Here is a 13,991-nt window from a genome sequence, read left to right as displayed (position 1 = left end):
ATTTATGCTTGTACCATTATTAACTGTTTTCAATAAGGCAGAACTGTGAATGCAGCTCTGGGCTAAAATATAAAGAGAAATTCAGCAATATTGGAGAGTTGGCAGAGCATGAATTTTCTAAGGAATTCATTAAAGGGATTGTTTAAACTTTATCAAGTGATGGTGTAAAACTTGAAGATGCCATTACTTCGTGATCAGTTGGGATCCAACCTCTGGATTTCTACTGATTCTTAGATGTAAGGTGCTGCATCAACAAAATATGAATATGTTACTTCCGGTTCCGGTGCCATGCTGTGAGGATGCACGGACACTCAACCTCGCCTATATATTGGCCCACATACCTACTGAACTTACCTGTTTTTTGGGCTTCTGAGCTCCTCCAGACACTGAGGTGGTGTATGGAGTTGTATCTGCTGAGAACGGGCCGCAAATCAGCGTGGAAAGGCAAAAAGAATACTACACTAGGCCGCAGCGGAAAAGCAAATATGGCGGCTTCTCCCACCTCCGACAGGGCATTTTCCCCTCCACCCTCCGAACCTGATCGTGACGGGGAGGATGGGGCTCCGGACATGTCGGGCATAGATTATACCCGTTTAGCTGACGAGGTTGCAAAGCGCATAGCCCCTAAAGTACCGGAAACGCTGGAAGCTACTGTGCATTCCCCCATGTGAGATCTGCACCAGACTGTGACGCAGCATGATGCCATACTGACTACAATGGAGGATCGTTTTGAGGAGGTGGAAGCTACATCTGATTCAGCCCTGACTCCGATTTCTGTGGTGAAAAATGAATGCAGGCGCCTAAGAGAGAAGGTGGAAGACCTCAAGAACGAAGGAACAATCTCCGGGAGGTTGGATTGCCTGAGTTGGTCCCGGGTAAGATACTTTTCTGCTTCTGTGAATCAATTTTGCCTGAACTGTTGAGACTGAGACACTTATGCAAGGTAGAACAGGCTCAACGTATTGAACCGGATTTACGGTAGGCACCTGATGCCCCTGACCCACCTGGACTTGCTCACTGGGGTAGACCCAGACAGGTCATAGTGAAATATTTGGACTTCACCAATAAGGTGGCTATCTTAAGAGCTTTCCGGAGATGCCAGGAAGATCTTATTTACGAGCGGGCGAGACTACTCTTGTTTGGGGACTTTTCAGCAGATATTGCGAAAAAACGAAAACTATTTGCCCCGATCGGCACATCCCTGCATAGACAAGGGGTCCGCTTTGCACTTATGTTTACAGCAATCTTGAAAGTCTTCTCTAATAATAGCACTGCATCTACTTACCGCACGCCTGAGCAGGCAGAGGAAGGCCTAAGTGATCTACTACATTACTGCCCTGCTTTGCATAAACCACCTGAATCCCGACCATCTAGCTACATTACCTGCACTGCATAGCGCTCCAGCAAGGGAACAGACCCCTCCGATCACGTCTGATGATCCATGGTTCATAGCCCCCGAGGGATCAACGTAGACGTCGCTCTTCATTACCGGACCAATGACCTTCCTACTAGCACTTAGAGGGACGCTTATCCTTGTGTGGACATTTTCTGCAGTGCTAGCGTTCTCCAGAAGTAGTAAAGTTTATTTTGGAGGGTGCTTTCTTCTATATGCCTTTACCCTTTATTTCTCTTCTACTAGAGACATGACAGCCAGTTACATGCTTATGACACATATGACCTCCATAAAGCAGTGCCGATTTCATATATGTTTTTGTTTTATGGGGTTATGTTTAGCGACCTCTGCTGCAATGGTATCTCCATATTTCTTATTGTTTCAATTGTACGATATCTTCATGTCTTACTGTTTTATTTGTAAGCTTACTACTGTTCATACTTATCTCTTAGTTTCTACATATCCCATGATGTGCTCGAGCTGCGGTTGTAGGTTTCTGGATGCTTTTAATAGTACTAATCAGCTTGCGGCATACCTTCTGGCTCTTTGTATATTTTCTGTATAAAGCCTTCTTTGAAACCTCCCACTTTCTCATCTCATTATGAAAAAGTTGAGGTTGCTCTTGGATGTGGCCTAATGGTTTGTTATGCATACTACCCCACAGCATTGAATAATGGAAGTTCGTAGGGCGATGAGTTGCCTCGATGGTGTTGTTTACATGAGGAACTTGCTCTGCTGTTCTTTTTTCTTGGGTGCTTTTCCATGTGGGTGGGGGAGGGGCGTTGGGTAATATTTTTTCCTATTGTATGGCTCGCATGGTACCTCCTTTCACAATCTCTAGTCAAAACTTGTATGCAGATTATTTCCTGAAATATTAAGGGATCTGTGCCCACAGAGACGCTGGCGTGCAGATCAAGCATGCCTGCCCGGACACCGGACTGGGACACTCTGCCACTGCAGAGTTATACTCATAATGTCAAGACTATTATCTCATCTCCCATGCCATAAATTCCTGTAGTGATCGTTCCACTACCTGATCACTCCAGCTTACTATAGGCATAAAGAGGAGGTGATATGTTATTTGCCTTGATCAATTTTGTGAATAACCCTTGGGTGGGAAATATGTAAGATGTCTTTTGGGACCAGACAAATATAGAAGTCCTATTTAATTGATATTTGTTCAATACACAGGCTAAGGGTGCACATTTCTATGCACCTCTGTGATTGTATAGTACCCTGATGAAGTGTGAGGGGCACATATCTTACTGCCCCACACACAGAAACGCGTTGGGACAGGGACAGCTACATCCTATGTATTGATATACCATTTTGGTCTGCTGCTGGATGCAGCAGGTTCTCTGTGATGATCAGTTGGCTTGTTTAGAAAATTTGGGTCCTATAAGTAAACTGCGAATTTTACTATTACTTTTGCATGTGTGTGTATGTGTGTGTGTGTGTGTGTATATATATATATATATATATATATATATATATATATTTAGTGATCTTTTAATTAGTATATATTAAAAGCTAAGTTTTAACTGGCACCCCAGTTCTCTTGTTTGAACAATATTTATTTGCTGATTTGATTTGCGAGGGGCTTGTTCTAGAACCTTGCTGGTATATAGCATTACAATATATATATACTCTTTGTAAGACCTCATCTTCACAATACTAATGTGATTTTATCTATCGATGCCGCAAAAACATTTTGATAATATCTCATGGGATTGGCTGTGGAGGGTTCTACATTGAATGCGCTTTGCGGGCCCTTTCTTGCAATATTTGCGTTCCCTGTACTCCACGCCCCTTGCCAGGATACATACCCCGGGGTTCCTATCAGATTACTTTTCCCCACAAAAAGGCACATGTCAAGGGTGCCCGTTGTCGCCCTTACTTTTTAACTTAGCCATTGAGCCCCTTTCTCGTTTTCCTATCTACATCCGCAGACGTTCGTGGGATCTCGGAGGGGGGTACGGTGGTGTCTCATGCATTATTTGCTGAAGACCTTCTCATCTTTTTAGGAAACCCGACTAATGACCTTTCCAAGGTCTTTGATTACTTACGGGATTTTGGGTTAGCCTCAGGTTTTTGGGTTAAGGTGGATAAAAGCATACTATTGGACCTCTCTCCTCCAGAGTGTGCCTTATTTGCTGCTGATCTTTTATGGCCTGTGGCAGTGACTAGACACTCCCTGAAATATTTGGGCATATGGATAGGTCGCACCACCCATTCCCTTTACACTCTTATTTTCCCCCTTGTTCCAGAAAATACATCAAGAACTTAAACGTTGGGTGTCTCTGCCTTTGCCTCTATTGGCTAGATGTCACCTAATAAAGATGCTTAGCTTTTTCTAAATTGTTGTATCCACTACAGACAATTCCTGTTTTACTGAAGCAGTCGCATATTGCCAGTCTCACGTCTACCTTTATTAAATTCATCTGGGCTAATAAGCGTCCATGTGTAGCCCTGAAAAAACTGATGTTGCCTAAAGAAAAGGGTGGAGTGGGATTTCCCCATATACGCCACTATAATCTAGCGTGTTTATACAGGCACAGTGTGGGTTGGCTACGCAGGGGAAACTGTTACTCTAACTATGACCTGGAAGCCAGTTGGACCTTGCCTGCTCTCCTTCATACTTTTATTTGGCGCCTTACCATGTGAACTTAAAGGCAGTCTCCTCCTTAGAGACACGGTAGCGGCGTGGAAGTCGTGCAGACTGGCAATGCAACTCCCTGTTCTTCTTAGTAAATATATGCCCTTATTGTCCCACCCAGAGTTTCCACAGGGTCGTGAGAATTTATTATATGATAGTTGGAAGCGGGCAGGTATACTCAACGTAGGTTGCTTATTCCATAATATTGCACCGAGATATCTTACCTTTGCGGACATGTGCAGGAAATTTTCTCCAGGGCCTGGTCATTTTCTCTCCTACTCGCAAGTGATGGGGGTTTCTTAAACCTCGTCTTAATGATTTGATGAGGGAGTGTGCTAGAACATCATTTAAAACTTTTGTGTTTTCTGATGTCGCTTGTCATTCCTTATCTTATCTGTATCGTCATGTTCAGAGGCGAGGAGATGACCTGGTGGCTTCTTCCTAATTTACCTACAGGATTTAGATGTAGAAAGAAAACCCGGTTCCACGGCGTGATCCACAGAGTCAATCATATGATGATGATAGGTAAATTATATATATTTATTCAGCCAGGGTGCAACGCGTTTCGGGGGAAGGGGATCCCCTTCATCAGGCAAGTGGGCAATATAATGCCCACTTACCTGATGAAGGGTATCCCATGCCCCAAAACGCGTTGCACACTGGCTTAAAAAATATATATAATTTACCTATTATCATATGATTGACTCTGTGGATCGCGCTGTGGAACCGGGTTTTCTTTCTACATCTACATCCTGCTATTAATTGGCCTGCTTGCTGCTGGATCCGATACCGGGAGGCTGCACCACTATCTGTATGCGCTTGTGTAGTTGTGTCATTTACACAACCGTGCCAGGTGAGAGGACTACTGAAATAATTGTGTATCCGGCATCCACCTACATTCACGTTGTTCAGAACATACTGTCCTATGAGGAGTTCTGCTTTTTGTTTTATAGATATATGTAATTTACATACTGGGAAGGTAAATTGGGGACTTCTGAACTCACAATGCCTATACTGACTGGTTGGGCTAAGGATAGAATAGCAGTTATCAATGAGACTTGGAGGTAAACACAATACAAGATTCTTCACCAAGCCACATTTGGTTTTACATTTCCACGCACTCCAGATCATCCTGACCGTATAGATTATTCCAATTGTGGGACTTATAAAACCGACCTGCTACATGGATTATTGACATGTCCACAAACAGAGGTTTTGGAGAGAACTTTTGACTTTGCTCCATGACAAGTTGGGTTTTTCCTTGCCTTACACATTGACCCGGATGGGATGGCTGTCACATTATTGCTACATACCTTTCTCTTGGTAGCTAAATGATGTTTATTATCCCATTGGTTAGTCCCTTCCATGCCCACATTATCTAAAGTTCTCCAACACATGAAGAAGTACCTGTTATATGATTTAACTGAACTGCGTCACTCAAAGGAGCATTCTGCGAAGGGATTTTTTAAGAAACGGAAGTCCTTTTTGGTCTCTTGCCTGAGTGATGATGAAATAGTTCAGGTGGTGACTCCATTTTGAGATTATGTTTAAAAAAAATGAATATGTTGGGTTGATTTATCATTTATGCTAGCATAGCTGTACATTTTTTTTTTCTCATAAAATGTTTTTTTTTAAGGTCAAGATTATCCTCTCCCCATGGTTGATCACAAAGTTGTCAGTGAACACAATTTGCAACTATTGAGACTTGCTCGGGAACAGCAGCATAAAACGGCACAGCTCACCCAAGGTAAAATCTCTTCTAGTGATCATACAATTATGGTTTAAAGGGAACATGTCAGCAAAAAAACTGCTTTATCTTTGCTGCTGCCAATGTAACCCTGATCTCCTGGAATTAATGGGAAAGGCTTCCTACCCATATTGTCACATTAATTGGTGTAATTTAGTAGTGGGTGTGAATGCACTTTAGTGAAGCAATTGTGATCTTAAAATGGGCCCTAAACTAAGTCTTTGTTTTTAATTGTGTGGGAAGACATGCATGCATGCCGCAGCTTCATTCAATGTCTATTGAAATGCTGGAGATAGCAGCGATGTACTCCCATAGACAAGGAATGGATTGGCAGCATGCATGCTCGACTCACCACTCCTTTCAAAACAAAGGCTTGGGACTCCTGTTCTTAAGATCACGAGGGGCCCAACAGTCAGACCTCCTGCGATCTCATACTCTTTCCGATAGGGGATAAGTGTTTTAACTCGGAATACCCTTTTTACAAAATAGGGGATAGGTCTTCCTATGCAATAAACATAGTAGGATATACAAGTGTTATATGCAGCCTTTGCGGGCTATATAAAGTTCCCATCTTCCTTCAGGTTTCCGAATAAGCAATAGGCTCATTATTTTATTTAAAAAAAAGAAATTACCCTAAAATTTTATAAATTATGTTATTGGTTTTAGATGTTGCTGATGATCCTATGGAAATGGACATCAAGAACTGTTTCAGAAAGGACAATGAGCCAAATATTTCAGAAAACACAAGTAAAAAGCACAGATGCCTTGAAGATATGACTGTAGAGCAAGTTAATTCCCTTAATCCTTGCAAACTGAAAGTCTGTTGAATGCTTGCCGAGTAGCATGAGCTGGATTTGTACAATTTACCTGGATTGTATCCCAAAAAGCAGTTTTACACAAATTTCTCTTATTATAAATTTTATTTTCTTAGATCTTGAGTTACGTGATATTCTATAGTCCATCCTTATGCATAGCTGCATTCAAATTTATGGTACTTACCGGTTAGTGCTCAAATTGCGGCATGTGCAGTAGGAGAGTAACAGAGCATGCAGGCTGAGGGAGATTTATGAATATTGATGAGCTGGGCGGAGTAAAGAAGAAACAGGCATGTCAGCATGCTCTTGGAGGCTGGAGAATGCCACCCATGCACCAAGCCTGGTCATTTACATAAATGAAATAAGAAGGATGACTGTGAATAAAGCCATGGATCAGCTTGTGGTAAGTGCACTACCAGTCTGTACTAACAGGTTAGTGCGGGTGACACTGATGACATATTTCCTTTAACTGCCCAAGGTTCTCCCTTTAAACATGCTATCCTGCAGTTTACCATGCAATGAATAGTTTGACATAACAAAAATACATCTGCTACAATGCTCAGTACTAGAGCTGGTATGTGTGTCTATGGGTGCCATATGAATGGGTTGGTTGGCAGTAGAATTTTAAATGCAGCTCTGGATGTTACTCTAGAAAATGGCGTACTGTAACTGAAGATTAGCAAAACATAAGTCAGAGTTACTCAACATTATGTTTAGACCTTTCATCTTGTTAGTTTGTACACTTGCGAATTCGAACCTCTATAGTCTACTATTGTGAATAAGAAAAATCAATACTTTAATATACGGCAATAAACTATCTATGCCTGCATGGATACATCGGGCACAATAGAAAAGACAATTACCGTATTTTTCGCCATATAAGACGCACTTTTTCTTCCCCAAAACTGGAGGGGAAAAGTTGGTGCGTCTTATACGGCGAATATACACCAATCGCGGTGATGCCCTGTATTAACCCTTCAGACGCGGCGATCAAAGCTGACCGCCGTGTCTGAAGCGAAAGTGACACTAACCCGGCTGCTCAGTCGGGCTGTTCGGGACCGATGTTTCACCGCGGCATCCCGAACAGCTTACAGGACACCGGGAGGGACCTTACCTGCCTCCTCGGTGTCTGCTCCGTTCCTGAATCCCCTGCATGGCGGCGCTCTCCTACGACGTCATCGCGCACGCCGTCCGGTCATCCAATAGGAGCGACGTGATGTCGGCGACGTAATGATGGTGACGGAGAGCGTGGATCCCGGGGAAGAAGATGTCCGGAGCGTCGGGGACACCCCGGGGACGTGGCAACAGTGATGGAGCGACATCCAGAGCAGCGGTGGTGGGTCCGGAGCGGCGGGGACACGTGAGTACTACCTCCTATCCAGTGGTCTTCAACCTGCGGATCTCCAGATGTTGCAAAACTACAACTCCCAGCATGCCCGGACAGCCAACGGCTGTCCGGGCATGCTGGGAGTTGTAGTTTTGCAACATCTGGAGGTCCGCAGGTTGAAGATCACTGTTGGGTTCAGAATCTTTTTTTCTAGATTTTGCACCTTTAAAATTGGGTGTGTCTTATATGCCAGTGCGTCCTATAGGGCGAAAAATACGGTATATTTTCTCTGTTATAAGAACTATATTACACATTTGGTGCATGTGATTGCTCCATTTTTCCTCACCTACCTCCATTCTTATGAAGTGCCTACTGTAGTCTGCTCTGTACGCCATGTATTGACCCCTTGAAATTCTTTGGGATCATTACATTTATTTAAAATTACTTAGGGGTTGATTGATGAAAACATGCGCAGAGGAAGAGTAATGCAGTGGCCCATAGAAACCTATCAGATTGCTTCTTAAATTTATCAGAGGCCATTTTAAAATTGAAAGTAGTAATCTCTTTGCTATAGGCAATTGCTCTACTTTTCCTATACACAGGCTTTACCACCCCTAAAGTATATATTACAAGGGTACTATGCATTCTCAATTGATGCATTGGACTCTCACGATCAGTTCTTCAGGCATATGACACATTTAGCAGATCTGGACTGTCCATAGCATTGTATGTTAAATATGGTTATAAGTTACAATGATCTTGAAAAGACCATTGTATGTTGAAAACATTGTAACCTGATTCCATTTTAAATTGAGGGACCATTGTACAGTCATATAATAGATTTTATAAATGAATAATAATAATACCCAATACCTACTTTAGCTAAATTGTCCTGTATCTAATGGTCCTTGTAAGCTGACAACCTGAATGTAGTTTGCTTGATTTGTTAGTGAAAATGTTATGGATATCAAGGTTCATACAAAACTATTGTAGAGGCAAACTACCTAATTTTTATGCCCCATGCTCTAAATATAAACAAATTTGCGTCATTCTTCTTCAAAGAGGACCAGAGGCAGCCATAGGACATTCATATGTTTTACAGCATTTTCCTTTCTCATTTTGTTTGAATGTTATGTACATTAAAAATAGATGGAACCAGATAAGAGTACTGCTTTGATGTTGTATATCTTAATGTAAAATGTCAACTGTTTTTGTAAGATGTTGCTTAAGTAGTAAAATAAATAAAAAAAATCTATAATAGCCGATGTCTATACCATATATACTCGAGTATAAGCCGACCCAAATGTAAGCCGAGGCCCCTAATTTCACCCCAAAAACCCAGGAAAAGTTATTGACTCGACTATAAGTCTAGGGTGGGAAATACATCCTCCCCCTGTCATCATCCAGACCCCTGTCATTAACACCCCCGTCATCATCCCCCTGTCATCATCCCCCCTTCATCATCACCGCCTGTCATCATTACACTGCCATCATCACCCTGTCGTCATCCCCCATTCATCATCACCCCCTTCATCATCACCGCCTGTCATCATCACCACCTGTCATCATCACCCCCCGCCCCTTTCATCATCACTGCCTGTCACTCCCTTCATCAGTGGTCTTTAACCTGCGGACCTCCAGATGTTGCAAAACTACAACTCCCAGCATGCCCAGACAGCCATCGGCTGTCCCGGCATGTTGGGAGTTGTAGTTTTGAAACATCTGGAGATCCGCAGGTTGAAGACCACTGCGGCCTTCATCATCATCCAGACCCCCCCTTTAGTTTTCTACTCACCTCCCCTTGGTGGGAAGGAAGGGTAAGCTGGTCCGGGCCATCTATGCTGCAGGGACCGTCCGGTGGGGAGGGTTAGTGGTTCCAGGCTGTCCATCTTCACCGGGAGGCCCTCTTCTCCGCTCCGGGCCCGGCCCCGGACTAGTGATGTTGCCTTGACGACGACAAACAAGGACGTCCGTCCTTGCGCATGAATGTCCCTGTGCGTCGTCGTCAAGGCAACGTCACTAGTCCGGGGCTGGGCCCGGAGCAGAGAAGAGGGCTTCCCAGTGAAGATGGACAGCCCGGAACAACTAGCCCTCCCCACCGGACAGTCCCTGCAGCATAGATCGCCCGGACCAGCTCACCCTTCCTTCCCACCGAGGGGAGGTGAGTAGAAAACTAAAACAGGGGTCTGGATGACGACAAATTGACAGGCGGAGAGTTCACTCGAGTATAAGCCGAGGGTGGCCTCTTCAGCATGAAAAATCGTGCTGAAAAACTCGGCTTATACTCGAGTATATACGGTATTTATCATTATTACACCGAACAGAGTTATAAGAAATTATAAGAGATTACCAACTTTATACTTTACAGTTTGTTGGTCACAAAAGGTATTTGCCTGGAGTACAGCTTTTAAGAAATTTTCCAAATAATCTTCATTATGAGCCTGTTAATAGTTTTATGTCTAAAACTCTAACACTGACCTGTTGAGTCTACATGGAAACTAACTACAGACCCCTAAGATTTTACGACTATTTGCGATCTCACTTTACTTTTTAAGGGAACATTGAACAATAACAAAACATTGGTTCCATTGGTTTACTTAGCCATTAAAGTTATGTTCTATACTGTACATACACAAATATATTTCACGCATTACATTAAGTTATACACAGATTCTTAATTTTACTGTGAGTAAATAGACTTGCCTTGATTGAATTAACACTTTCTTATTACAGTATTGATCTCCAAGAATTAAACTGTTAAATATATTTGATGCAATTTTGGAAAAAAAATACACAAGTATGCAAAGTTCAATAAATATTTAGCCAGTAAAACATAGGATATAATATAAAAAAGGCAATACAATATAAAATAAAGCAGTACACAATAACTACAAACAATGTACACTGCAATATTACCTGCAGACACACAGGTTCTGTTTTCACTACTACTACTATTAGCGATGGCTCGTTTTTATCTTTTTACACTTTTTTTTTAAACACAATAATGGTGTAATTTTAACCTGTCAAGGACACAGGGCATACAGGTATGCCCTTGCGTCCCGATCCTTAAGGACGCAGGACATACCTGTACGCCCTGGTCCCGTGTTACCAGTGTTTAAAGCTGAGTTCAAAAGCTGAGGTCCTGACTGCTATCAGCAGCCAGGACCCAGGGTTAATGCCAGGCATCACCGATCGGGATGATGCCCGGCATTAACCCTTTAGACGCCACAATCAAAGTTGATCACGGCATCTAAAATGAAAGTGAAACCATCCCGGCAGCTCAGCTGAGCTGATTGGGACCATTGCTATGAAATTGCGATGTCCCGATCAGCTGAGAGGATGGCAAGAGGGCCCTTACCTGCCTTCTTGCCCTCCGATGCTCTGCTGCTCCCAGCCAGCCATGAAGAGTACCAATAACAGTGATTGATGCTATGCTATGGCATAGCATTGATCAGTATATGCAATCAAAAGACTGCTTGGTATAGCTCCCTATGGGGGCTAAAATAAAAAGTTAAAAGTGTAAAAAAAAGAAAAAAAAGTATATAAATTCAAATAAGCCCCTCCCCTAATAAAAGTTTGAATTACCCCATTTGCCTTTTTAAAAAAAAAATTTAATGTAATAAAAAATAAAAATAATCACATGTGGTACGTCCGCGTGCGTAAATGTCTGCATTATTAAAATATATGGTTAGCTAAACCGCACGGTTGATGGGTACACGTAAAAAAAATAACAAAATCCAAAATTGTGCATTTTTGCAAATGCGGAAAAATAAAAATGTTATAGTGGTCAGAAGATGACAATTTTAAACATACTAATTTTGGAGCATGTAGTTATAATTTTAGTAAAATACAATCTACATAAATTGGGTATCCTTGTAACTGTATGGACCTAAAGAATAAAGATAAGGTGTCATTTTTACTGAAAAGTGCACTAGATTAAAAAAATTAACAAAATGGCTGTTTTTTTAATTGCACCCCCACAAATCATTTTTCTTTTTTTTGAAAATAAGTGATGATCTATCAGTACAATTAGTGTACAATTGTACAATTGGTCTGTATTTGTCTGTAGGTGCAAAATTGAAGGGGAAGAGGAAAAAACGAAAGTGCAAAAACGCAAATTGGCTGAGTACTTAAAGGGGTACTCCGCCCCTAGACATCTTATCCCCTATCCAAAAGATAGGGGATAAGATGTCAGATTGCCGGGGGCCGCTGCTGGGGACCCCGGGGATCGCTGCTGCAGTACCCCGCTATCATTACTGCGCAGAGCGAGATCGCTCTGCACGTAAAGACGGGCAATACAGGGTCCGGAGTATCGTTACATCACGGCTCCGCCCCTCGTGATGTCACGGCCCGCCCCCGTCAATACAAGTCTATGGGAGGGGGCGTGGTGGTCATCACGCCCCCTGCCATAGACTTGCATTAAGGGGCTGGGCCGTGATGTCATGAGGGGCGGAGCCATGACGTCACGCTGCTCTGGCCCCTGTATAGCCCGTCATTACGCACAGAGCAAACTCGCTCTGTGCAGTAATGATAGCGGGGTGCCGCAGCGGGGATAAGATGCCAGGGTCGGAGTACCCCTTTAAGGTGAAAATGGTCTGAGTCCTTATGGGGTTTAACATCAAAATAAAAAAAAGGGAAATTGATAAAAAGCTGATAGACTTAAAGGAGTAATCCAGTATAACAAAGCGTATCCCCTATCTGCAGGATTGCGAGGGGTCTGACTGCTTAGACACCCCCCCCCCCCCCCCCCCCGTGATCTCCCGACTTACTGACAACACATCCCCTCCATTTGTTTCTTTGGGAGAGCTGGAGATACCCGAACGATGTATCTTTGGCTTTCCGTTAGAGATACATGGAGGGGGTGTGGCAGCCACAACTTCCAGCTGTCGGACCCCCATGGAACTGACACTTATCCCCTACCCTGTGGATAGTTTAGTTATACTAAATAACCTCTTTAAAGGGGTACTCTGGTTTAAATTAACTGGTGCCAGAAAGTTAAACAGACTTGTAAATTACTTCTATTAAAAAATCTTAATACTTCCAGTACTTATCAGCTGCTGTATGCTCCAGAGGAAGTTAAGTAGTTCTTTTCAGTCTGACCTCAGTGCTCTCTGCTGACACCTCTGTCCATGTCAGGAACATTTTTAAAATGGATCCATCAAAACTTGTTCACAACTGAAACCATGACACTAGTTTGAACAGATCCTGATTGATGCATGACTTACCAGGCACAACACAGAGATAATAGAGGATTACTAAAGCAGTACAACCCTGCACATTATGTACAGCAATTACTTTCATCTATCCATGTCATTGTCCTAACGGAAACCTGTCACAGGCTTTTGCTACCTAAGCTGCCACCATGTTGTTTACTGGATGGCAATAGTGTTCTAAAGATGTCCTTGGACAATCTGACTGGTGGTGCATAATGTAGAAGGTTGATTTACAGTACACACAGCGTATAAGGGACTGGACTGTGTATACCTCCAGAATTCGTTCTAAGCAGCATTGGGCCGATTATTTTAAGAATACTAGTACTGTCCAGTTCACTGACATGATTTAGAGGCCTAAAAACTTGTGACAAGGTTACCTTTTAACCAATTTGTTAAGAAATACTACAACATACGCTGCAGTTAAAGTGGGCTTGGTGTTGACTGAAAATGTCTATATGGAAAGCTGTGATCACAAATGTGTAAAAAGTGTAGGTTTACAGAGTAAGACAGTGATCTGATGATCATCTAGAGCTTGTTCTTTCCTTTTCTATTTATTAAATGAACCACTGCTTCTGGAAATGTGACAGTATAATGTAAATGCGAAAGACAATCCTAGGACCTGCAAAGCAAAAGAGACATGTTTAAATGATCTTCCATGCAATCTGCATCTGTAATATATTTGTAAATCACTTTACTATGAATGACCTCTTACCCCAGAAAAAAGCCATAAAGTCTTTAAAACTAGGGGTGTCTCTCTTCCCTTCAAACTACTGTCCACTGCCAGTTAGTAAAATATTGTCTCTAGTAGAGATTAGAAGGGAACACAGGAAGTAAGGGTGG

At 42.5% G+C, this 13,991-nt stretch overlaps 1 protein-coding gene and 1 pseudogene across 1 annotated transcript in view; one reads left to right on the top strand and one right to left on the bottom strand.

Annotated features, from left to right (window-relative positions):
* Positions 1-6,676, top strand: part of LOC130357471 (cryptochrome-1-like) — a 70,575-nt pseudogene extending 63,899 nt beyond the window's left edge.
* Positions 6,677-12,611: 5,935 nt separating this feature from the next.
* The window catches only part of LOC130356549 (leukocyte surface antigen CD53-like), a 60,478-nt gene continuing 59,098 nt past the window's right edge, over positions 12,612-13,991 (bottom strand). Inside the window, exon 8 of the mRNA XM_056558238.1 lies at positions 12,612-13,770. Coding sequence (XP_056414213.1) covers positions 13,699-13,770 — 72 coding nt within the window. The 3' untranslated portion in view covers positions 12,612-13,698. The remainder of the gene's footprint in view (positions 13,771-13,991) is intronic.

The sequence above is a fragment of the Hyla sarda genome, chromosome 2, assembly GCF_029499605.1.
Source record: "Hyla sarda isolate aHylSar1 chromosome 2, aHylSar1.hap1, whole genome shotgun sequence".
In the NCBI taxonomy this organism is placed as follows: domain Eukaryota; kingdom Metazoa; phylum Chordata; class Amphibia; order Anura; family Hylidae; genus Hyla; species Hyla sarda.
Note: the sequence above shows the minus strand (reverse complement) of the source record. Positions and strands in the feature narration are given on the sequence as shown.